Source organism: Topomyia yanbarensis, chromosome 3, assembly GCF_030247195.1.
Source record: "Topomyia yanbarensis strain Yona2022 chromosome 3, ASM3024719v1, whole genome shotgun sequence".
Lineage (NCBI taxonomy): Eukaryota > Metazoa > Arthropoda > Insecta > Diptera > Culicidae > Topomyia > Topomyia yanbarensis.
This window is the reverse complement of record NC_080672.1, coordinates 142596014-142623428: the sequence shown is the minus strand read 5'-3', so window position 1 is coordinate 142623428 and position 27415 is coordinate 142596014. Positions and strand designations below refer to the sequence as shown.

General features: G+C 41.5%; 1 protein-coding gene and 2 pseudogenes across 2 annotated transcripts in view; 2 read left to right on the top strand and 1 right to left on the bottom strand.

Moving 5' to 3' along the window:
• Nucleotides 1-17304, top strand: part of LOC131687248 (proton-coupled amino acid transporter-like protein CG1139) — a 139904-nt gene extending 122600 nt beyond the window's left edge. For both annotated transcript variants that reach the window (XM_058971321.1, XM_058971320.1), the window contains exons 5-8: nt 267-388; nt 15915-16241; nt 16306-16518; nt 16580-17304. In XM_058971321.1, the coding sequence (XP_058827304.1) occupies nt 267-388; nt 15915-16241; nt 16306-16518; nt 16580-17009 (1092 nt within the window). In that variant the 3' untranslated portion in view covers nt 17010-17304. The remainder of the gene's footprint in view (nt 1-266; nt 389-15914; nt 16242-16305; nt 16519-16579) is intronic.
• Nucleotides 17305-17708: 404 nt separating this feature from the next.
• LOC131687260 (uncharacterized) lies at nt 17709-19289 on the top strand (annotated as a pseudogene).
• Nucleotides 19290-19477: 188 nt separating this feature from the next.
• On the bottom strand, nt 19478-20610 carry LOC131687259 (uncharacterized; annotated as a pseudogene).
• Between the last annotated feature and the right edge of the window lie 6805 nt (nt 20611-27415).

The window sequence follows — 27415 nt, the reverse complement described above, 5'->3', positions numbered from 1 at the left end:
CCCAGACGCACAGTCACACGACCAGTGCAACTACTCAGATGTTCAAGAACGACATTCGAAAAGACATTGATTACCCGAGTCCTCCAAACTTCCGGGAACAGCATTACCTTCACCGGTGTGGATGAACTTGATACAGGAAAAGACCTTGCCGTAAACTACATCAATATTTTCTACACATTGCGACTGCGATGAGTCTTCTTCCTGAAACCGGTTACTGGCTGGATTCTATCATTAAATTTATGTTTTTCTCTTGTTTTTTTTCTCAGGTCAAAACCTCACACGACGTATGCAAAAGGACGCGAATACCGGTACTGGGCTTTGCGGAAACTGCCGAACGTGTGTTCCAGTATGGACCCATTAAGCTACGGGGGATGGCCAACTTTTCGCGGTAAGTGCGCAATGAGTGATAAAAGTTGGTTTAACGATCGACGACAAGCAGGCTGCGTCGGCCCGAATTTATTAAAGCTGCAAACAATTTTGAAAATCCAATGCTTAGCACAGCGAACTGATTTATTCATGACACATTCAGTTAATCTGGTTATCAAGCACATTTGCCGCATCAATCGAAACATTGAATGCAGGTGAAAAACGAACGTTAGGTTTGTCTGTCTGAAGCAACGAATGAGCTCATAAATACACATTTGGACATAATCATTTCCTTTTCGTTCCTCTCGAATAGAGCAAAAAGTTTGTTCAAATGCCAATGTCAATGCCGACAAGATTCGTCAAAACCGGTTGATAGTGGCGCGTCAGTGATGCAGTTATGTATGTACCTACAGAGGTTAGATATGGGTACCCTCGATTCGCGGTACTATGAAAACACAGACAAAACCATCGGTCCCTATCAGCATTCATTGCCATTATGTGCTTTGATCGCGTTGTGATGTATTTCCACCGCGTAGTAAACGCAAAAACACTGACAGATTGCATCAAGGTGAAACATGTTTTCCAGCCGGCAAAACAAGCGTGCGCGGAGGAGTTTTCGCAGGCTACAGTAAACATTTCATCTACCCGATGGCTGTTATTTGGGCGGTGTCATTCACGTTGTACCAGTTTGAGGCATTCATTATTGGGGTAGTTCGTCATTAACCGCCGTTGTCGATTTTTATCTTTCTTTTGAGCCTGAAGTGCACAGAGTACTAATGTCAATAAGTAGTGGCAACAACATATAGAAAAATGATTTTTTGATCTATGTAATATGAGGGTTGCAACAACAAAGTATCCAAGTTGTTCTGTGTTCACTGCTGTTTTAGGTTGATACAAATGAAACAATTGTTGAAGTAAATCTAGAGAATTGATTGGGTCTGAAAGACCTTTTAAACTCGTTGAACCAAACCCAATTTTGTTCAGACCTTTAAAGATGCTAGCATTATTTTAGGTCATGAAAACATTTTAGTAGGGCATATAATTCTAATCACCGCCCCTCATAATGTCATTTTTTTACCCCGAAACTGAGTGAGGTTCTAATCCCAATTAATCTCAGTTCATTAATTTGGCAGGATGAAAGATACCTTCAGATCGTACCTACATGAATCATAAATGTTTTTTTTTTCAAAATATAAACGATTTTTTCAGAGCTATAGTGAAACAATGAATATGCGAAAGCACATGTATATGTAGGGGAGAGTGGGTACGCTTGATCTCACTTTTGATTTTTTGCATAACTTTTCAATGAATTCAAAATTTGAATTGCAAAATTCGCCATCTTGTAGTTAATAGGGATTGTAAGAACTATGAATAATGTGTAAATCCGAATACTACGTCCTGTCAGTAATATGAACAGTTTTGAAAATCATGCCAAAACGAGGTTTTTGTTAAAAACATGCCTACTAGGGCCAAAGAAACAAAGCACACTATGACATGTAGACACGGAAGTTCAGCTAACCACTTTTCCTGACAAATTAATAAGACTACCATTTTAGATGCACGACAACCTTTAACCACAGTACAAAGTCAAGACAAGTAGAGTAACCAACCAATTTTGGACCCCTAGGGGAAGTGAAATTACGTGAACGTCAAAGAATATTTGCTTGCCTATGTTTTTAATGCAATACATGCACGAGTCAGCTCCAACATTACTGTTCTTGAAAGAAAACTGTCAATGGATGTTTTATACATTGACATAAACTCGAAAATGACATTTCTTCACAGCATGAATTTTTCACATTTCCACACTAATTTGGACAGTGTTCCAAGCATATTTTGGACACACTGAATGTGACTGAATATATTTTGGAAACAGTGAAGTTTTTTCTACTAAACTGACCAACTGACTCGTTCTCTTTGCAGTATATTTAATGCATGAAAGAACATAAGCAAATCAGTGACTGCCAATCAAAAATGGTACATTAATCTTTATATGGAAACTTGACTGTATGAAGTATTTTTTTTAGTTCTATCATTTTGAGAAAAAAAACCTTCAGTACTATTAGGTTACTGCAGACTTAACAAAGCAGCATTAAATGTTATGCAATAGAGTTAACAATAATATATTTCGTGTAACAATTCATCTGTAGTAGTATTATGGAGTAACATCCTCAAATGGATGATAAATTAAGGTTCAAAGTTCGTCAGGAATCTTCTTGTACTAAATATTAATTTTTAATTCTTTTGTTTACGAAGTGGTTTCCTTTTTTTTATTCATTTCGTTTATTTGATAGGCACAAATGCGTTAGCTTGGCGGTACCAAATTCTTTTGTTTTTACATTTTGGATATTTTAAAACTAGGAGGTTACAATGTTGAAATATTTTTTTTTGTGAAGAGAAAAATTTTACAGCTATCTTAAGACTAGAAATAAGATTCTATATACAAGAGAGGGGACAAAAGATTTTTTTTATGAAAAATTTTAAAACAAGGAATTCAATAGTAATAGTTTTTTGGAAAATATTTACAGTTATCTTAAAACTAACAATATAGTTTGGTACACAAAAGGGGGAACAAATATTTATGAGAAAATTCACAGGTGTTTTAAAACTAGGGATACAATTCTATTTACAAGATGGGGGACAATAGTTTTAACAAAGAGGTAAAATTACAACTATCTTAAAACTAGGAATACAGAATACAAATTTGAACTTTTTTAGCGGAGACTTATGCTATTCAGAGGGGGGCTGTAGAAGCAGTTGTATCACGGACAGGGGAGAGAAGGCGTAGATGGTGACCGGGAGAGAAGAGCAAAACTTGCAACTTTCGGACAAACGGGATATCAGCGAAACAAATTAGCGCCTCAGTCTAGTAGGTCGGATTCAAGAAGTTTTTATTCTCAGGTGATACGATCCTCAAAAGTGCCGATCAGCCATGTTGGTTTTAGAAACGACAGCTAACAACATTGTTTACTAGTTCTCTCCATATGTTTGCTTGGATTTCAGTGGGTAAACAAAGTTGTTCGCTGTCATTTTTCTTCCCCGCACTCTGCTGCACGCTTACCTCACTCCTCACGTAGTTACTGCCAAAGATGAATCACCTTAGAACTCTAAGCACGTTGGTCGGATTGGCGGATGGTATTCTTCGGACCCGCGAGGAATCCTTCAAAAGTCATCGGACCTCGAGTCACTCTCGCTTCAGTTTCCGTAGTGGTAAGTGCGACAGCGGTTACATAGTGGCAGTCTGGAGCTGATCGGTCCCACAAGGCAGGAGAAAACTTCTAAAACGAGAAATAAAAAGAGAGGGGCTAAATTGGGATATTTATCGTTTTTATGAAAGTATAAATAAGGGACATATAGGGAAAATCACGATTTGCCAGCATATCTCGGACTGGGACATTGGGTGGTCTACCTCGGGCCCGAAGGGAATCCTTTAACTGAGACCTGGCGTCCAAGTACCCGGCGCATACCCAGACAACGTGCTCGATGTCGTGATAGCCCTCGTCACAAGCGCACAGACTACTCTCCGCAAGCCCAATACGCCGCAAATGCGCATCCAAGGTGTAGTGGTTGGACATAAGTCGGGACATTACACGAATAAAATCCCGACCCACATCCATCCCCCTGAACCAAGGCTTCGTTGATACCTTTGGGATAATGGAATGTAGCCATCGTCCAAGTTCACCGTTGCTCCACGAGGTTTGCCAACTGTTGAGTGTCCTCTGACGACAAATACTAAAAAATTCGTTGAAGCAAATTGGTCTTACGTATATGTCACCATTTAATGCGCCCACCTTTGCTAATGAGTCGGCCTTTTCATTGCCCGGGATAGAGCAATGAGAGGGGACCCAAACAAAGGTAATCTGGTAAGATTTTTCAGATAACGTACACAAGGACTCCCGTATCTTCCCCAGGAAATATGGGAATTGCTTTTTGGGCTTCATCGAACGAAGAGCCTCGATAGAGCTGAGGCTGTCCGAAATGATGAAGTAGTGATCTGTGGGCAGAGTGTCGATGATCCCAAGGGTGTACTGAATTGCAGCTAACTCTGCGACGTAAACTGAAGCGGGATCATTGAGCTTGAATGAAGCGGTGATAGTATTGTTGAAGATACCGAAGCCAGTGGACCCATCGAGATTTGCTCCGTCAGTGTAGAACATTTTGTCGCAATCGACTTCTCGGAATTTATTATAAAATATATTGGGGATCACTTGCGGGCGTATATGGTCCGGGATTCCACGAATCTCTTCCTTCATGGATGTGTTGAAGAATACAGTAGAATCAGAAGTATCTAGGAAACGAACACGGTTGGGAGTATATGAAGAAGGATTAATGCTCAGTGCCATGTAGTCGAATTACAAGGACATAAATCGGGTTTGAGAATTAAGCCCGACGAGCCTCTCGAAGTTTTCAATCACCAACGGGTTCAGAATGTCGCATCGGATGAGCAATCGATATGAGAGTTCCCAAAATCGATTTTTTAGCGGAAGAACGCCCGCCAGCACTTCGAGACTCATCGTATGGGTCGAGTGCATGCAACCCAAGGCAATGCGCAAGCAACGATACTGGATTCTCTCCAGTTTGATGAAGTGTATGTTCGCAGCGGAGCGAAAACAGAAACACTCGTACTCCATCACCGACAATATCGTTGTTTGGTATAACCTGATCAGGTCACCTGGGTGAGCACCCCACCATGTTCCAGTTATTGTTCGGAGAAAATTGATCCTTTGTTGGCATTTCTGTTTCAGATACCTAATGTGACATCCCCAGGTACCTTTAGAGTCGAACTAGACCCCGAGATATTTGAATGTGAAAACCTGGTTGATCGTTGCACCCATTAATAGTTGCGCCGGCTCACGCTTCCTAGAAAAAAACAACCAACTCAGTTTTCTCCGTGGAGAACTCAATACCCAGCTGAAGAGCCCAAGCAGACAAATTGTCCAAGGTATTTTGTAATGGTCCTTGCAAGTCGGCAGCTTTGGGCCCTGTAACAGAGCTCACGCCGTCGCAAGTTGCCTTAGCGTGCATGAATTGGCAAGACAATCGTCAATGTCATTCACGTAGAAATTGTAGAGCAGGGGACTTAGACATGAGCCCTGGGGAAGACCCATGTAACTAAATCGCGATGTTGTTAAATCGCCATGCGAAAAGTGCATGTGCTTTTCAGACAACAGGTTTAGCAAAAAGTTATTTAAAATTGGTGAAAGACCATGCTGGTGCAGCTTCTCTAACAGAATGTTGATAGAAACTGAGTCAAAAGCCCCCTTAATATCCAAGAAGACTGATGCCATCTGCTCTTTTTTAGCGTAGGCCATTTGGATTTCTGTAGAAAGCAACGCAAGGCAATCGTTCGTCCCTTTGCCTTTGCGGAAGCCAAATTGTGTATCTGACAGTAAGCCATTTGCTTCAACCCAATTGTCGAGGCGAAACAAGATCATTTTCTCGAACAACTTCCGAATACAGGACAGCATTGCAATCGGCCGATACGAGTTGTGGTCGGAGGCTGGTTTTCCTGGTTTTTGGATGGCGATGACCTTCACTTGTCTCCAGACATGAGGGACAATGTTACCCTCAAGAAACTTGTTAAATAAATTCAACAAGCGCCTTTTTGCAGTATCAGGCAGATTCTTCAGCAAGTTGAATTTGATTCTGTCTAACCCTGGGGCGTTATTGTTCATGATAAGAGAGCAAGTGAGAACTCCACCATCGAAACGGTGTTTCGTTCACGGTATCGTGAGGAGACGCGGCGCGGCACGTTTTCTGTACCGGGACAGAGTCCGGATAGATCTTCTTGACGAAAGCGAATATCCAACGGTTTGAATATTCCACGTTCTCGTTGGTACTATTACGGTTACGCATACGTCGAGCCGTACCCCAAAGAGTGCTCATCGCTGTTTCTCTCGTTAACCCGTCGACGAACCGGCGCCAATAACTGCGTTTTTTGGCTTTCATTAGACTCTTCATTTACCTTTCTAACGACGCGTACTGTAGATAGCTAGCGGGTAACCCGTCTTCCCGGAAGGTCTTATATGCAGTGGACTTTTCCGCGTACAGCTCTGAGCACTCTTTATCCCACCACGGGGTGGGAGACCGTCCATGGGTATTCGCGCTGGGTACTGTTTAGTCTGAGCTTGATTCGCACTGTCGAGAATCAAGCCAGCCAAAAACCTGTACTCTTCCTCCAGAGGAAGTTCTTGAGTGGATTCGATGTTAACGGATATCGCGGTCGCGTAACTCTTCCAATCAATTCCAATCCAATAAATGTGAGGTCATACGAGACATTGATTGTTTCCGATGGTCTTGAACCGTTAGCAATTGAAATCACGATAGGCAAATGATCGCTACCGTGGGGATCAACGCGCTTGCGCGTGCTGGTAGTGTAGGAATCCGCGTCATTTCTCCCGTGTTTAAGATGGTCATGTTGAAATTGTCGCAAAGATCTTGGATTAATGTTGATCTATTATCATCATGAAGACATCCCCATAAGTGGTTTCTTGTTATTCTTTCTAAGCTCAGTTTTTCTTTGTTTCTCTTCCTTTACTTTCCTTTTTTCTTCAGTTTTCGCCTTGTGGTATTCAACTGTTCGGCGCAATGTTAAAATAGCAGGACTACGTCGCTTGAATCTTGATGTTCCTGTTCGAGTGAGTGTTTCAGACGATTCTAGGAATTCAGCAGGCACACTCTTATTATCATTATTTAGCTGTGATAGGTCTCTTAGATTTGTCAACATATAGCTTCTTGAATTTAATAAATTCGAACTACAAATGTTCTTCAACATGGATTTTAGAAGTCTCCTCTTTGGTCATATTATGGTCTTCAATGAACTGTTCCTCAATCGTTTGATTTTTGACATCCATTGGTTGAAACATTTTTAAATAATTTGACTAAAAAGAGCAGGCGACCTACCGTAACGAACTTTTCACTTTTTGATTATTCTAACTCGATAAACAAATAGATGTCAAAAAAGAAAATCGAGGGGTGCCCAAAATAAGTTGATATCATTTTTTTAAGACATATTGTGGACACCATTTATGTAAGATTTTTTAGATAAAACATTACGAAGAAACCTTTTCGAACACGTAACATGCATAATACCAAATCAGACAAACTAATTAAATCGATAAAAAATATTATAATTCTCGACAAACATAGGATTACGGCCTAAAAGCCAACTGTCAAAATTCTCTTTGAAAGGAAATTCCGGACAAACCGTTACTGGCCAAATACAGTACATAGTAGTTAACGATAAAGACAACTTTTCTCTTTGATCTACTGCCAACATCTGTGATTTGCGAGTTACGGTTTTTCCGAAATTTCCATTCAAAGTGAATTTTGACAGTTGACTTTTAAGCCGTAATCATATGTTTGTCGAGAATTGTACATTTAAATCCAATTTGAAAATGTATCATTTCCACCGGTTCCTCTTGGCTATCGTTGAAACATGAAACGTTTTCGGTGATATTTTGAAAACTGTGGATTCTGCTTAATTTTAAACAATTAGAGATGAACTAATGATATCGAAATTTAATAGACAACCCAATGAATGTAATTGCTGCATCAAACCAATCAAATGCAGAGAAGCTTGGCAGTGTAGGAGGCAAATACATTAACAGGGTCCAAAATATTTAGGGGTCCAAATTAGGTTGGTTACCCTAGTTGAATCTAAAACGTGGCGAATGACTGTTTCAAACTGAAATGGGCGTTTTTCGAAAGCATGTATATGGTTTAGTTCAACAAATACTTCTGTTTACATTTTAAATAGAAACATTGTTGAATCAAAATAAAATTTGTTAGATCTAACTGATCCCTTTGTTAATAACCAACAGAATCTTTATTTAATTTCAACTAAATTTGAGTTGTTCTCTCCTTTGGTTGATACAAAAGATTTGTTTTTGTTTCTTCAAACTTGTTTGTTCGGTTAAATTTATCATGATTTTGTTGTTTCAAACGAAATATTTGTTGAAACTACTGAAAAGCCAACAAATGAATTAGTTGGTAATTTCAACCAACAGTATTGATTGAATCAAACCTGAATCTTGTTTGTTTATAACCAAAATTTGTTTATTTTTACTAATTTTTTTCTGCATGTAGAATGTAGGTTTTATTAGAGTTACTACATTAACAAGTTAGGCGGACACAAAAGCCGGAAAACTTGCAGCTATTAAAAAAAGAAAAAAAAGTTTTCTCTTTCGTTGGCTGCTACACACAGAAAAAAATATTGGTAACAGTAAGAGTAGTTAGCTTAATCATGAATCAAGAATAATAATCAAAATAAAAGTTTTTCTTTTAAGCTAATGAAGAATAGTATTCAAAATAAAAGTTTTATTTTCAAACTAAGAGTATGCGTTGGTTGTTTTTGTTAAGAGTGAATTTTTTTTATTTTTATCAACATTTTTTTTCTGTGTGTATGCACCGTACTTGGGTAGTAACGGTTTCTCTAGAATTTCCCCAAAAGTGAATTTTGACATTTAAGCCCTAATCATAAGTTTGTCAAGATTTTATCCTTTAGTAACATGACGCGTAGCAAATTCCTCACAAGATTGTAAAGTCAATAATTGGGACAAATATGGCATTGTATCCGCCGGTTGACGCCAATTGAGCTGACATTTCTTTGAACTGAGCAAACTGATGAGTTTGTTTGGTATTTATTTGGCTAAATGGGGGCAGATTCATTAGGCATTGATTGTGTGTGTGTGTGTGTTTTTATAGATTTCAAAACATCAAGAGCCTGGCTTGTAGTGTATTGGCACTATGTGGGACTCACGAATCACTTTCGTGTCTTACCACTAACACACTCCTTACTTTTTTTCGCCCTTGTGCCTCACGGAACCACATTGTGGTATTAATTTGTGGCGGGTGCTCGTTGTGCTTTCGTCTCACCTCTTTCTTCCGCTCTATTTCGGAGCCGCACTTGGTTCGACCTGTAAGCTTTGATTTAACTCTCGATTCTTCTCTTGATTTTCGTCTTCATCTATTACGTCACCAGTTGGCTCTCGTCCTAGTGAGCTCCCAGCCTCATTACGATCTACTCGGATAGTCCCCGATGGAAAACTCAGTCTACTCTGACTGAGAGTTCCCCGATGGAGGAATTTCGCCCGACACCGATACCCGCTGCCATGTAACTCCCAGCTTTATCGAAATCTACTGGGATATTCCGACGGAGGGCTACCCTACTCTGACTGAGAGTTTCCTAATAGCGGAAACGACCCACTGCTAGCTAATCGACGCGGTCTACTCGCTATAGTCTCCGGCAGTGGATTTAGCCTATTCGCAGGGTACCCGGTAGGTTGTCGAGGTCGGTCCGGCGATTCCGGTGAAGCCTGATGTACAGTTCACTGGCGCCCCGACGGTGCTACGTCGTGCACTACTCAACTGGCTCCCGGAGATGGACCTAGTTTCACGGCGGCTTTCTAGTCGACGGCACCACTTTGTTTGTCCCTTCGCCACATTCTCTGGATATTATACTCATAATTACTCTGTTGACCCAGATATCCTCGTCGTGGCACGTCTCTTCGACGCTATTGCCAACTGTCACATTAAGCATATCCCTTCGCACTTCTTTGAATCTAGGGCATTCGAATAACACGTGTTCCAGTGTCTTTTGTACGTTCACACACTCCGGGTAAACATAGGCAGCTACATCCGTGCCCGGTCAAGACTGCGTCAAATGCAAGTTCACCGTTCTATGCTTCCTATGCATTGAAACGTTTGGGACGAGTCGGTGGGTCCACATTCCTTTCTCCGCATTGTCCAACTCTTCCTGCCACTTATCCAACGAATCCAGTCTCCTTGCATTACGTGCATTTGTCCTCTGGTAGCATTCCACGTCCACCGCCAGAGTGATGCAGATGGGAGTCATTCCGGCACTCGTGACATGAACAGCCATTAGGCGAAACGTGCTTGTCAACTTCGACCGGTTCCGTTTTGAGTTCAGCGCAGCAGGCAGGCACGTCATGCCTCAGTAGTTAGGATGAGACACCCGCCATCCGTGCTGCCTCTTACTCCTCCGTTATTCGGCATGATCCTTGCCAATGCGTTAGGTGTCCTCGCAGCCTTCTCACATACATTGTCGACATGGCTGTTGTAATATAACTGATCGTCGACCATCACACCCAGGTGCTTCAGCGCACGCATCGATGGGATGGATCTCGACTCGCTGGATTTTTTTACGGTGTGAAAGTTTTCTTGAAGGACACCGCTCGGCTAGCTCACCTTTTTTCTTGATCTCAGGGTCGGCTACCGTTCTCGGGAGGACTCACTGTACTTTCCGCTTCTAACCAATCTTCTGTCAAAGCGAACCAATATAAAATCATCGAACAAAGAAAAGGCTCTTATGGGAACGTGGGTGAGAGAGAGGAGGAATGGAACATACCTGAGCCCTTTTGGTGGGCCATCGTTACGGTCGATGCTGCTTAGCGTACGGAGCGGTGATTTCAGCGTCAATGCCAGCGTAGCACCGATGCTTCCAGCGATGGTAGGCAAGGTGCGCGTGGCTTTGTAGGAAACCGTCCTGGGTGTTACCGTAACTGGATGCTTTCGTGAACCTCGGGATGATCTCGTGGGACGGTGGTTGCGCGATGCAGCGGTGTACCATCGTCAACCAGGAGCGATTCTAGAAGACCGCACTATGGCACTACTTGGACTAGGATGAATGTGCGTGGTTTGACGGTTCCAACACGCAGTAGCGTGTCGGTAGAACTGCTTTCCGAAAACGGGTAACGGCTAACGCTGGATCACGGGCCGAACTTTGATCGGGAGATGACTTCGACGGGACTCTTAGTATCTGGTCCACACCGTTTTAGAATCGAAACTTCCCGCAGGGTGTTACACTTGGTTCACTTTTCCCGACTTATGACTTTATATACCGATCTTACTCGCTTTATGACTGCATCCCAACCGACCTTCCTCACTAATTATCATTTCCCAGAAGTCCTTTGATTTCCAATTCCTCTTATTCTCTCTCTCTCTCTCTCTCTCTCTCTCTCTCTCTCTCTCTCTCCCTAATCTTTCCCGGAAACAGTGGTTCTGCGGCCAAATTACTGGCACCTGACTCAACTTCACTGCGGTGTCAATCAGTCATGCAGCAACGGATTGAGTGTTAATACCTTTGGTGTTTAACAGGTCGCATTCGTTTAGTGCGGACTATTTTGCCGTTTTTTGTCGTTGCGGTTTTTGAGAGGTTATGACTATTCCAGAGGGGAACATGTCTTAAGCCCCAACGTCTGGTCTGGACGTTCCGGGGTGGGTACGAAAGACCTATTTTCCGCCCTCGAGCAAATTAATCAGAATCCCCATATTTACCACAACTCTTACCAATTACAAACAATTTTTTCTACGCAAATTCTCGACGCCTAATCAAGGGATTTGATTTTAACAGGGTTAATGGTTAGTACAAAATCTTGTTCTAGGTTAAACAAAAATGACAATAATTTTTTTTTTCAAATAAATTAACAAACTAACAACAATAATAGAGCCAACAACAAACAAAAAAACAAAATTATAACATATATACTATATTTGCATTGAATTGTGGATGAAATTGTATTGTTCCGATTGGACAGAAATTACATCGGTAACAGGTGGTGGTGAGCCAGCTGCAACTTGACGTCAGCCATCCAGGTTTCCACGATGTCTATTGTCTCTGCCGTGTACATCGCCACCTCCTCAATGTTTATCGTCAGGACAACATTATCTGCAAAGCCGACAATCCCAACTCCCTTGGGCAGTTCCAGTGCTAACACTCAGTTGTACATTATATTCCAGAACGTTGAGCCGAGTATGGAGCCCTGAGTTTCTCCCGCCGTGACCCTAATCGACCTTTTCCTCATGTTTACCCCGTAGACCAGTACTCAGTTCTGAAAATTACTCTTCAGAACCTTTCACAGATAGTCCGGAACCCGTATTCTGTGCCTAAAAACGCACCACTGTTAAACGCATTCTTCACGTCGATCGTTACCACGGCGCAGTAGCGACTACCTGTTCTCCTTTGCTTCGATACTTTCTCCGTACCGCGATACCCAAGTAACCATAAGCATTAAGCCATTGCACTTTATTGGCCATACATTTGCACTAATGTTACATTGAAACTCCATTACTGCATTAACAACGCAATAAAGCTCTATATTAGCATCAATAATGCATAACTGCACAGCCGACATATAGCATTATAGCTTGCTCTATATGCGTATATAAAGCTGATATAACGCGTACATGCTTCAAGGATTTTTAAAGCATGTAAGCTTTACAAGTGCATTTAATGCCATTATAGTGCAAATAAAAAGCTGATATAATGCTATTGTAATGCTATGGGTTTATTTGTTATGCAACTCTTCTTGAAGATTATATTCGGCATATTTCATTTCAATCGAACATATGCAATATAGTCCAGGAACCAAACGCAGCGCACTTACCATGAAGGACGAGGCAAGGTACCTCAGTTCGAGACTTACTAAAGGTAATTTTCGTAAACATTCATATCATGTAAGAACGAAACGATATTCATTACAATGCATTTAGAACAGAGTCAATTGCGGTTTTAAACAGAATATTTTATTTTAAAATTTTTCCTTTTTGCTCATCATATCGAAAGGAAACATAAGAAATGGTTTTAAAACCATGGCGGACAATGACAACCAACTGAAGCTTTTTAATAGCATTAGTAGTGACTTTTGACACTTTCAGCGTAGTTCGTCAGCCTGTTGAAGATGACCCTTTCCAGAAGTTTACTAAGAGTATCAGGAAGGCATTTGGGCCGATACGATGCTGGATCTCCGGGTGGCTTTCCTGGTTTTGGCAGAAACACCAACCTCTGCATCTTCTATCAATCCGGGAAGTAGCGATCGTCAAGGTATTTCTGTGGAACTATCCTGAACACGTCCGCCAGGATCACGGTCTTCAGTGCCACGGGGGGATACCGTCCGGTCCGGGATCTTTCTTCGCTTTCAGCCCTTTTGTAGCCATAAGGAGCTTGTCGTTGGAGACTCGATCACAGACCAACAGACATAACACTCGAAAATAATGCTTCGCCCACTTTAACGGTCATTTTAAATATATTTGTAGTTGGGACTGTGGTCGCTTTTGAAATTATGGTGCCACTGACATATGAACAAGCATATGGGGGATAGACCACTAGTGAAAAATTGCTCTCAAGACTGAGAGGTAACACACTAGTAAATGTGTGCTTGGGACTGTGAATAAAAGGTGGAGCTAGTGTTCTGGGAAAATTGCCGGATCGATATTGTTACGTCAAACATCTTCGCTATAGTTCCCGACAGCACATCGGCACGAAGTGCTTTCATAATACGATCCTTGCCTTGTCGAAGTCCTTTATTTTCCAATACCGCTCGCCAGTCCTCACTCTCTGCGTGAAAATACAATGCCGTGGACCAATGGTGTAGTGGATCGTTTAGTGGTCGCTATGTGTGTACTGCTCACTACCTCGCCGATTCATAAAGAATAATAATCAGCGACTGACTGCAGAATGTTATGTTGATGATGGATTTCCGACCATCTTAACGGAATGTGCTAGTGGAACCTTCGCCAGAGCTTCCAACAAGCAGTAACCTTTTGCATCGGTCATGAGTTTGCGTTTGTTGGTGTGTGTGGGAAATACGCATGGTCTTTTCTGAGTGCAGTATTGGCTGTTACATCATGTATGACATGTTGGTATGTATGTATTGAAAATTGACAATTCGGGAGAAGGATAAAAAACTAGTGACCAATTTGGAGCATTTGTTGATTCTCTGTGCAATTTCGCTTGTTGAGCATGAGCATGACGACTGTACAATTCGTAGTTGCTACTCCGTGATTGACCAGAACAAGCGAAATTGCACAGAGAATCAACAAATGGAGCCTGGGAGTAGCTACCCATTCTCAATGTGCACGTTTCGAGGGTTCTACATTTTTAAATGTCAATAACGGCGCCGGCTACGTCCTTAAAGTCATCTGGGAAGGAAAGGAATGTTAGTGTGACAAACGTTGTTTTGGAGACCGTGTATACCTCTGCATCTCCACGTTTGCCACGGGAAGGAGCTTTTGTTAGTGGGATGTGGTAAAGAGTTACACAGATCTGGATTCACCTTGATAAGTGATACGTTCTATGCAACTCTCAGACGTGTTATCGTGTGTTTATTGCTCTGGGCAGCCGGCCGCCGAGAATTTGTAATAGATTTATCGTTTATTGAATTAATTCGGACATTGTAAGAGCTGGTAAGAATGTAACTTCAACTCCGGATAACCGGTTGTCGGGAGTGTTACTTATATTTAATTGAATCAGACGGCAAGTAAACGTTGATGCCTTGTGTTTTCCGGCATGCCTAGAACAATACAATATAACGAAAGTTCTTTACTGTCTCGCGGAATTTTTCGGAATAGATATGATAATAATTATATTATTTGAGATTTCGTTATATAAGGAATATTTATCATATATATACTTTAGTATTATTATATGCAAAGAAACGACTATTATGTATTGTTCTCTTTCTCCACGAACGATTGGATCAAATCTCGACTCGTATTCAATCAATATTTACGCGCGATGTTATGCTAAACGGTGGTATATGAACTAAGTCTGAACCAAGGTGCTTAGAGTTCTAAGGTGATTCGTCTTTGGCAGTAACTAGGTGAGGAGTGAGGTAAGCGTGCAACATGCTGCGGGGAAAAAAAATGACAGCGGACAACTTTGTTTACATACTGAAATCCAAGCAAACATGCATGGGGTGTAGTAAACAATGTTGTTAGCTGTCGTTTCTAGAACCAACATGGCTGATCGGCGATTTCGAGGATCGTATCACCTGAGAATAAAAGCTCCTTGGTCTGAACGGCGAATAAAACACTACTTTGATATAAAGGAGTAGACGAAAGAGGAAAACGAAACTACCGTCTTATATGGAAGAAGGAACCCAACAAATTAATTGTTGCATCTGCGGCCTGGTGTCACACATCACTCACATATCTAAAAGAACTGTGTCAAACCTATTATCTATTCAACCCTAAAAGATTGAACCCATCTATCCCACATCAACATACAATAACCGATCACCCAAACATGCATGCATCTGGGCAATAAGTGTCAAGCCAATGAAGAACCACATCATTCTAGAATCAGACATACATTCCGACGTCTTAGGAACCGACCAGATTCTCTGTGCAATTTCGCTTGTTCTGGTCAAACAAGAAGTAGCAAATTCAAATTGAACGGTCATCATACTCATACTTCATTAGCAAAAAAATCAAGCTCATGTTGAAAATACTTTGGCAAAATTTTTTGAAACATAACAAATAATTTAATTAGTATATTCTGCCACTCTTTTGGAATGTATCCTGTTGCAAGACTACAAGGGAGAACTATGTATAATCGTAATATGTTTGAAGTGTATGAAACCTATTTGAAATAGAGCTGGAAATCACCGTTACACACCTACTGGCAAATAATATTCATAAGATCATTTAATGTGTACATAATTTTTTATTTACATACCTCTTTAATCGTCGCCCCATCCAACAACGGCAAATGTTCTAATAGCTTCCACCTGCGCTTTCCCCTACAGGAACTTTGTGGATTACGGCCTCATGGCAACGTACTACAGCGCCGGATGCGTGTACATTGTTTTCATCGGAAGCTCACTGGCCAAGGTGTCAAATGCGACGTTCGATCTGGACTGGGATGTACGGATCTACATTCTGTTTACGATGATCCCGGTTCTGGTGATCGGCCAAATTCGCCAGCTGAAATTCCTCGTTCCGTTCTCGGCCTTGGCCAACGTGTTCATTGTGATCACTTTCGGGATTACGCTGTACTACATCTTCAAGGACCCGCTTGTATTCAATGATAAGCCCGGATTTGCCTCGCTTGCAACGTTACCGCTATTCTTCAGGTAGGACCTTTCAATTTTGTGGTTGCCACTTTAACTAATATAATTTTATATTTTCCATTTGCAGCACGGTAATCTTTGCAATGGAAGGCATCGGTGTTGTAATGCCCGTGGAAAATTCGATGGCTAAACCGCAACATTTCCTTGGTTGTCCAGGAGTGTTGAACACTGCTATGGCAACCGTCATAACTTTGTATGCCGTCATCGGTTTCTTCGGCTATGTGCGCTATGGAGAGGCCTCAGCTGGAAGTGTAACACTGAATTTACCGACGGACGATGTGTATGTAGTCACTTTTCATATATTCTGGAAAATAATTTAATCAAGAATTTTCTGCTTTCAGCTTGTCCAAAGTCGCACAACTGCTGATTGCCGTCGCCATTTTGTTCACCTTCGGTCTACAGTTCTATGTCCCGATGGACATTCTGTGGAGGAAGGTTCAAGAGAAAATTCCAAAGGACAAACACAACATTTCGCAGATTGCCATCCGGACCGGCATAATGATCTTGATGGGAGGTGTGGCACTGGCTGTTCCTGATCTGGAGCCATTCATCGGTCTAGTGGGAGCAATCTTTTTCTCCAGCCTCGGGCTGCTAGTCCCGTGCGTGGTGGAGACAGTGTTTCTGTGGCCAAATGAGTTGGGGATGTTTAAGTGGATTTTGGTTAAAAATATTATCTTTGGGGCGTTTGCAATATTCGCTCTGGTCGCAGGATCGTACGTCAGTATTGAGGAAATCGTCAAACTGTACACCGGAAGTGATCACACGGAATAAACGTGAGGAAGAAGAACATCCAACCTAGTTATGCCATCTTACATTAAGATAATCTTGATGGAAGGAATCTTTCCGTTGAGACTACAGAGCTGTGCGTTTTTTATTTCTTTCGAAAGTAACGAATGATATCATGAACAGTATGTCCAAAGCTTGCAACACGAATCCGGAAGCGTGGGGCAGGTTTACGAGAGTCTATTTTTAGCTGTACATTGTTTGAAATAGCATGTAATGCCTTGTTTCAAAATATTGTATAAGTTTTAAATGTATATGTATTAATAAATTTTCAACCAAAATATTTGTTGAGGCTTCAATTATGTTCCCGAACAAATTGCCTAAACCTATGCAATCTAATACTTAGGGGATTATGATTACATTTTCACGTCAAATATCTAATGAAGCCATCTTTATTAATTCATTCCTCGCGTGGCATCACCAAACATGACTTGTGCACCTCTACAGTAGGAGCATGCTTGAACATATGGTCAAGGCTCCGAAAATGGCAACTACAGGCGAAAATTTTTTAATCAATTTTTGCGCCAAATTTTTCATTTTACGTATGTATTCCCGAAGGCAACATATTAATTGATATGCAGTCTTCGATATTCCTCTAATACTAAACAATGTGAATGATAATCCCAAAAGAAATGTCCATGTCTATCATTTATTAAAACTTGTTGATGCTTCTTGCATGACCTGAAAATGACTAAAAACAGTAAGGAGATGAAAACGTAAATAAAATCCATATTTTCAACTACATATTTCCATTGTAGTTTAATTTAAATTTGGTAATATTGCTTGAAAATTTGAGATGAAAATGGATTAATGATTATTTTTAATAGTGAAGTAACGAAAAACAAATAGCTTGTAACGGAACAGATCGAAAATGCGAAAAAGTTTTTTGGGCAACACCTACAGCTTGCATAGAATGTCTAACCTAAATTTTTTCTTACTACTTTGAGTCTACTTTTTGAAACAGTATTGTGAAAACTTGAAAGCTTTATTCATTTCTGAGAAAACACAATTGAACTTATGTAACGTGATAGATCTTTTCTGCTGTACCACTATTTAGCTAACGATTAATTATCACTTGCTTTTATCTTGAAATTTAAATATTATTTATTCAGATCAGAATATATTTCTTTATTTCAAAACAAAAATGTCAAAACATGAAATGACAATTCCACTGACGTCGCTAGAAATCTTCGCGTCGCTGGACTGTTCAGCGCATTGCAGAATAGTGCTGCAGCGAAATATGGCCAATTCATGCAGTCCAACAACAGCATGCAGTACCAAACACCGTGTATCATGCCCTTTATGCACATTATTATTTGGGAATGAGCAAAAAAGCTACAATTTACGGCAAGAGCTTGTCCACAATTTATTCGTGGTTAAGAAAGTTCGAAAATGAGGGTGTCTACCAACGGAAAAGCGGATCCAAATCTACAAGAAGTTCAACGCGGAAATGAGATTATGGTTAGTGCAATTGTACCAGGAGCATCCTTTGCTATTTCTGGACGAAGCTAAGGAGAAGTTTCAGAAGCACTTTCAAATAAGCATAAGTGTTTCCTCGGTTTGTTTCATTCTGCATGAAGCTGGACTCTCGTGGAAGACGGTCGAAAGAAGGGCAATTCAAATACGGGAGGCAGAGATTATTAGATTCATGCAAGAGCTTCTGGCTATTCCGTGGGACATTTATAATTTGGTGTTCTTGGACGAAGTGAGTTTTGACAACAGGGATATGTTACGCCGTAAGGGATATGGTGTTGTGGGGCAAAAAGTTATTTACAGTGGTGAATTTTGCCGCAGACCACGTTTATCTTGCTTGTGTTTCTTGGGATCAGACGGAATTTTGGATAGCTTTTGGACGGATGGAACGTTTAACCGCACTAAATTTTTTGATTGCGCTTGCGAGTTCGCACTACGAAATCCGAAAGATTCCATTCAGTTTGGATAATGGATGGTGCAAGAATTCACTGCGATGCTAACATTATTAGATATCTGCGATCAATAGGCATAATACTAATATTCCTTCCGGCGTACTGTCCCTTCTTCAATCCCATAGAACTAGTTTTCGGTCTTATGAAAAAACGCTTGCAACGAACACGACAAGAGAATACACCAATTATGAGTGACGTATGCGAAACTAAAAGGTATTTCAATCAATATTCCTGTGAAAGCCGGTTCGCTCATTGCGGTTACTATTACTGGGGAAATTTCTACCCAGAAAAAGGACTACAACAAGATCCAGCGAATATAGGTTTGCACATGATTCCTGAGTGACTGTGTTATACCAAATACATATTTGTATTTGGTTATACTATCTCACAATTTATACTACAATTCCAAAAATAGTTGGATTATTGGATTTTATTATTCAAAATAATACTAAAAAGAAAGTCAGTTTTCCAAGTGCTGCAGAAGCGTGCGAATCGGGTAAAGCATCAGCCCTATTCTGATGATGATATGAATTATGTGTGATCGATGTCCAGACAGTTTGTCACACTATCAGCTAAAACCTTACTTAGCTCTAACTCCACCGGATGCACTGTGGATTGCACAGCAACAATAATCTCCTCTGCTGATCTTCCCTTTGAAATAATTCCCTCCAGCTTCTGCGCAACATTTGACAAAATGGAAACCGCTGAAGTAACTCCGTTATATATTTCCTCAACGTCTTTTAACCAGCCCCCATTCACTACTTGTGCAACCGATGCACCACGATGAACGGATTGCAATCTTGCGGCTTCTGAAACACCTGTCCACCTGAAATATTTGGCGAGCTCCAATGGAGGCGAAGAAGCCTTCTTCATTTCCTCCTGTTTGTGCGCAGCTGACGAATGAATTGTATTGGCCCACAATAACCAAGAACTATGGTGGCCTTCCAATTCAGGCTGACTCTGTTTTAACTCAGTGGCTAATTCCGCATCATCACGGGTGGAATGGGCTCCAGAACGATCGGGATTGTTTGGTCTCGACGATTACGGAGTATGCGTACATGAAAATTTTGATTTACTTGTCTCTCCATGATGTAAGCAAACGAGACGACACTGCAGAAGTAGTATACGCCTTCCTTTTCATCTGGTCTTGCAAAGTCACAAACTTTTCAATATCTTCACGGTCCGGTTTTGGCTTTTCAGCCCATTGTTTTCAAATTCTATTTGCATCGATACATGCCTGGCAGCAAATTTCCAAATGCAATCCATCACGTCCTTTGGAGAATCTCCAACAACCGTTCTGGTTCCTACTGCTCTAGGGCGCATTTGTCCACTGAATAACCGACGAAAGAATAAACCTTCGAAGAAGTACAAATATTTATCCTGAGCTACTTCCAGCATATTAACATCATCGTCTTTTGAAGGGTCAAGATCTTGAAATCCAACTGGGGGATCTTCAATTAAGTCATTCTGAACATGCAACGAGTCTTGGAAAGAAGGTGAAGAGGGTTTCCATTGTTGAGAAGGAAAATCTTCAGTGTCCGTATCTTCAAGGCCTTCCAAATATTCCTCCTCCTCGTACCTGTTTGTAACAGTTCTGCATAAGTTATGAAGGAATTTGTATCTCGAAATGTAAATGTTACTTACTCGTTCTCGTTAGATTCCATTTGTTATTAAACCTCACATTTAAAGCAGCAAGTACCACCTACTCTAAATGAATAAAATAAACAAAGAAATTTTCATCAATAAAACTATAGATAATCTCATATTTTGCGTTGTCATGGTTATAGTCGACATGCTGCTAAAAATCAATCACTTTCTTATTTATTTGAATCATGTAAGATCATGACAAATGAATATCATAATATAAAACTTTTAAATGCGATTGTATGGCTCTAATTTGATTTTTTTTCCTTAAGAATCACAAAAAGATTGGTTTTGAATTATTTGTTTATAATCAACACATTTAACAAAGTCTACACTACATCAAGAACTATGAACTTCGCTGGGGTAACGTATGATGACGAGCGACAAGTCGCTTCTGATTTTTGTCTGCAGACACAATAAAACTACAGATATGTAAACAGAACAGTAGAAATGAAAATACATTTATTGCGATGTCTAGAATAGATCTCTGCAAATCCAAAGAACATAACGCTGTCGGGCCGTAAGAGCATAACATACGCCCCTAGGGATCTGAAAAATATGGTGCAGTTGGGTTGCATAAGGTAAAATGCTGTTTCCTTTGCATGTAGAAATCGTTCATAAGAAGTGACCAACGAATTTTTCGGCGCAGTAGAAATGAAATCACAAGTATTTAGATATTTAGCATAGGTCCCTAGAGATCTGAAAAGTATGGTGTAGTCGGTGTTAAGAAACGTTCAGGATAGGCCCCTCGTTCACCAGAAGTACTACGACACTATCATACTAACGTCTTGCGTCAAATAGAGAGTAGGTACAACATCGTTACGGGCTGATGGAATGAAGTGAAGGCAAATACGATAGGTAGAACGGCAATACTCACGTGGAGTTACAAAATTGTTGGTTCATTCCACTAAGTAATTATAAATCTTTATCTCTTGAGAGCATATCGGCATAGTGACTTATCGGTGTTTATCGAATAACGATTATATTGAATAATTATCATATTCTGCGCAGGTAATTAGTAAAATCAATATTGTACTAGAAACTGTCATCTAAATTTCTAAATCTAAATCTATTTTAAATGGTTTAGCAGATTGCTATATTTGACACTAGTTCGAGAGCCGTTACAGTGAATTATATTCAACGGGATAAACTTGTAGTAAGAATTATTTTCATTTACCTGGTTAGCGACATGTAGTAAAATCATTTATCATAGGTTACCCGAAAACATAACCTGTACAGCCTCAAAGTCAGTCGGGGGAATTTAATCAATAGAGAAACTAATTGTAAGTACGAAATGAAGAATTTATATGAAATCTAATGAAATTTAATAAATTTATAGTTCGAGTCTCGTCGAACGGACTACGGAAATTTTTCTACAAACTCGAAAATTACGAGTGATGAGTAAGCTGACGATAGCGCCATGCATTCTAGCAATGGCGCGATGGCGCAAGAAGCCGTTAATTGCAAAGTCTGCGATCGTCCCGACCATGTCGACAACATGGTTTCCTGTGATAAGTGTAGCACTTGGTGGCACTTCAGTTGTGCAGGCGTCAACGAATCTGTTGCTGATCGGTCTTGGAGGTGCAATGATTGTTCAACGTTCTGCGAGACGATTGTTTCATCAGTAAGCACAGCCATAAGCACAGAACTGAGACTAAAGCAGTTGGAAGAGAAAAAGGCTTTGGATGATCTGCACGCACAAAAGGAACGAGAATTCTTAACTCAGAAACATCTTCTGGAAGCCGAGGTCGAAGCCGAAAAACAAGCTGGTAGTCGAAGAAGCTTCCGAAGTCTCCGCAGTCACAAGGATGTGCGCAATTGGATAGATAAGCAAAACATAGTCCTCGAGAAGGTTGTCCAGTCGGTTGCCAATACATCCACACCGGTTACTGCATCGATATCCGTTAGCTCACGCCCCAGTAATATATTTCCTACAATGCCAAAAATAACTGGGAATGTGCCACTTTCAGAACAACCGGTGTACACAATTGCCCCGATACCAGCACATCAACAAGCGATACCTTCAACTGCCCAACAACAGGCACTGCTTCCGCCGATCCTGCAACAGCCAATTTATACGCAACAAGTTCCAGTTTTTCCGGCTCGAAGTCAACATCAGCAACATTCTTCAAATATATCGTATAGGCTATCGAAGCCAATGATTCCGCCTTTGGGGCAGCAACCTGCATCGTCCGTGGCGGAAATTACCACAGGGACATCGTTCGAGATTTCGCCAGAGAATAATCTTCTACCAGACTATTCGCATGGAATCCGAGCTACAACTCAACCTGCCCTGGTGCCAAATAGGTCGTCGCACTATTTGATGAATCAGCAACAATCGATGGCGTGGCCTATATACGGCATCAACATGTTCCCACCAAGAACATCATTTCCCGGTCAATTTAGACAATTCACGGAACAGCAGTATGCACCATTTATGACTGGAATCGCAGATGAATATGTGAATATGCGAACTGGAAACCGATTGCCGCCGAATGACCCTCCACAGCCCGGTGTACCTAATTCACATGGCCCAGCAATCGGGATGCATTCTACAGCACAGCAGTCGATACCAGCACAAAATGCTTCGACACATTATCCGTTACTTCAGCACCCAACTATGGCGTACTTTCCGCCACTGAATTCCATGTGGAATTCGGATGGTGTCATAACCCCGCAACAGTTGGCTGCCCGCCACGTTGTGAGCAAAGAGCTGCCAAAATTTTCCGGAGATCCATTGGAGTGGCCAATGTTCTTAAGCTCTTTTGAGTCAACTACAGCCATGTGTGGAATTCAGCCCGACGAAAATCTGGCAAGGTTGCAGAAAAGTCTGGTAGGGAGTGCCAGAGAGAAAGTTCAGAGTATTCTCACTCTGCCTTCTGCGATTCCGGAAATCATCAACACGCTTCGAGATGAATGCGGGCGGCCAGAACAATTAGTCAATTGCTTGCTGTCGAAAATACGCTGCGCTCCCGTCCCAAATGTCAGCAAGTTAGAAACACTAGTCACGTTTGGTAGAGAGGTTAGAAACTTAGTAACATACATCGAGGCTGCAAACCTGGGGTGGCATTGCGCATCTCGAAACGGAAGGTTTCTTGTATGCAAGCTTGTATGAAAAGGTCGATTCGAAATGGTTCCATAATGTCGCCCCTGCATGCCCACCTCTCAAACCCGATGCTGTTAATGGAACTGGTAGGGAAGCTTCCACCGAGTTTGCGGTTGGACTGGGGTCTCCATAGTCAGCGGATCCCAGAAGTCACATTAAAAGCATTCAGCGACTATGCTTCCTCCATTAAAACTGCTGCTTGTCATGTAAGTCTACCGATAGACTCTGGCAGAGATGATGGCAGCACACGACGGAGCTCGAAGAAAGAAAAAGGTGGTTTTTTAAACGCTCACTCAATCGGCGATGAACGTAGGTCAGAACTGGAGGAATCATTCGTAGCTACAGAGCTAAATCGAAACAAAGGGCCGAAGCCATGTCACGCGTGCCAGCGTATTGATCATCGTATTCGCAACTGCGACACATTTGTCAAACTCACTCCCGCGGAACGTCTCAAGCTTGTCGAAGAACATAATTTATGCAAATGCTGCCTAACCGGTCATGGCAAGTGGCCGTGCAGAACTAAACATCCATGTGGTATAAATGATTGCAAAGAACTGCATCATAAACTACTGCATGCATCTAAGGCCATATCGTCGGAAGCTCGTGAACCAGGACTGGCGGCGGTTATATCAGCACATTGCACCAACAAGACAACTTCTCTTTTCAAAATAATCCCAGTAGTTCTGAGAAACAAAGGCAAATCGGTCACCACCTTTGCGTTCTTAGACGATGGATCTAATTTAACGCTGCTGGAAAACGCTATAGCCAGTAAACTTGGCCTTGACGGAACTGAAGCCCCTCTCTGCTTACAATGGACGAGTAATGTAACCAGAAATGAGTATTCGTCAAAGAAAGTACAGCTAACGATTCGGTCAGCCGACAATAAATCAGAATATGTACTGCAAGATGTTCGAACTGTAGACAACTTAGGTTTACCTAAGCAAAATCTAGATTATAAAAAAATATCGCAGAGATTTGCATTTCTACGAGGTCTTCCGATACAGAGTTATGCAGAAGCAGTACCAGGTATATTGATCGGGGTGGATCAGGCGCGGCTCATGCTGCCACTGAGCAAACGAGATAGACGGGATACAGAACCAATAGCCATTAAGACACGTTTAGGATGGACTGTGTTTGGCGGCCGTTGCGAGTCCGATGGGCCAGAGAGGTTAATGGTACATGCATGTTCCTGTTCAGCCGATCGTGAACTGAACGACTTGGTGAAGGACTATTTTGCGATGGAGGACATAGGTATCCATGGATTAACAGTACCAGAAACGGCAGAAGATCAACGTGCAGGAAAGATTCTACAGCAAACGACAAAACGGACCGAATCTGGCAAATTTGAGACCGGGCTTTTATGGAAAACTGACAAAATCGAGTTTCCGAACAGTTTTCCGATGGCCGAGCGCCGGCTGAAATGCTTAGAGCGTCGATTGCGTGTGGACCCAGAGCTGCAGCATGCATTTTCCGATCAAATCGTAGAGTATCTGGAACGAGGATATGCTCATAAAGCTACTGCGGAAGAACTGCAAGGAACCGATCCCCGGAAGGTTTGGTATTTGCCGTTGGGATTGGTCCGGAATCCCCGTAAGCCAACCAAAATTCGCATAGTTTGGGATGCCGCCGCAGCGGTCAAGGGGGTGTCCTTGAACTCGATGTTGTTAAAAGGGCCGGACTTATTGAAGCCGCTATTATCTGTGCTATGCCGTTTTCGACAAAAGCAATACGCGATAACAGCCGACATACGGCAAATGTTTCATCAAATCATTGTTCAAAAGGAAGATCGTCAATCACAAAGATTCCTATGGCGGACCGATTCGGAATCTCCCCCAGAAGTATACGTCATGGACGTGGCTACGTTTGGAGCTACCTGCTCGCCATATTCAGCCCAATACATTAAAAATACAAACGCATTAGACTATTCTGAACGGTATCCCGATGCAGCCTTGGCCATTGTGGAGAACACTTACGTGGACGATTACCTTGATAGTAGAGACACAATTGAAGAAGCACTCAATTTGGCGATGGATGTTCGTCTAATACACAGTAAGGCTGGCTTCGAGATTCGGAATTGGCAATCAAATTCTGAGCAGATTCTCGCACGGGTCGGGGAAAAGGCTCCCCATGCTACGAAGAGCTTTTTGGCGGAGAAAACGGCAATAGCTGAACGCATACTGGGGATGGTGTGGATTCCAAACGAAGATGTCTTCGCGTTCACCGCACAATTTCGACTTGATTTACAACCTCTGTTGAGTGGCGCAATTATTCCAACGAAGCGACAGGTCTTGCAAGTTGTCATGAGCTTGTTTGATCCTCTAGGCATTGTCTCTACATTTACGGTCCACGGAAAAATATTCATTCAGGACGTGTGGCGATCAGGAGTTGGTTGGGATGATTCAATTATTAATGATGATTTTTCAAACTGGCAGCGTTGGGTCAAAAGGACGTCAGAGTTAGACTTGGTGAAAATTCCAAGGTGCTATTTTCCAAACTACAGACAACAAAGCTACGAGACATTGGAATTACACGTATTTGTAGAGGCCAGTGAAAAGGCATGTTGCGCTGTTGCATATTTCCGAATTATTGACGGTGAATCGCCAAGGTGTGTGTTGGTTGCCTCAAAAACAAAGGTAACGCCATTAAGACCTCAGTCCATCCCTAGAAATGAGCTTAATGCCGCCGTTCTTGGTGTACGACTAATAAAGTCAGTTGAGGAAAATCATAGTTTGCCCATTCAAAAGCGATTCATCTGGACTGATTCCATGACTGTTTTATCGTGGTTGAAAGCGGACCCTCGGAAATATCGCCAATATGTAGCTTTAAGAGTTTCAGAAATACTCGCCGAAACCAAAATTGAAGAATGGCGCTGGGTTCCGACCAGGATGAATATCGCCGACGAAGCAACAAAGTGGGGTGGTGGGCCAAACTTTGATGTCCGAAGCTGTTGGTTCCTGGGACCTGACTTCTTGTATCTACCAGAGACAGAATGGCCTGTAAGAAAAACAGCACCAGACCCTCCGTCAGAGGCAGGCCCGTAGCCAGGAGTTTATTTCGGGAGGGGCTTAAAAAATTATTGTATAAAGCTTTTTTATTTCGATTATACAGGTTTTAACCTTATGGTTATTCGCCTCTTTTTGGGTTAGAAAATTTCTTTAGAAAAATTTCTAACCCTACATGTGCGGGATTGATGAACGAACCGTGATGAGCTGCGTAAAAGGTAATCAATTTACCAACTACGCTTTACCCGCCCCTGCATAAAGCTTTTAGTTCTAATTACTTCATATTGTCACTAGAAACTAAACGAAATTTTGAAAAGTTCTTAATGAAAACAAAGCCAAATCTAAGACAATCCATGTTCTTTGTCACAAGAAAGGCTATAGTACATCAACGAATTATTGATGTTTAATTTGATTTTTATTATTTATTTTTATTCACAAGTTACAATTTACTCTCGTTGCAACAATGGATATTCTAGAGTTCTCAGTATTTATGCGCTAACCGAATATGACAATCCTTGACGGTGCTGGAAAACGCAAGGTGTTCTAAGCTACACGTTTAAAAGGTGTAGATGACGCTAAATCGAAATGAGTAGAAAAATATCCATAAAATGTTCGATCGAAGAGAATGTCGAAATTTGCACAAAATCTTCTGATTTAGCAAACGAATTGTAGATGGTTCAACTTCTATTTTCTTGATCTGGCGTCCTGTAACTATTA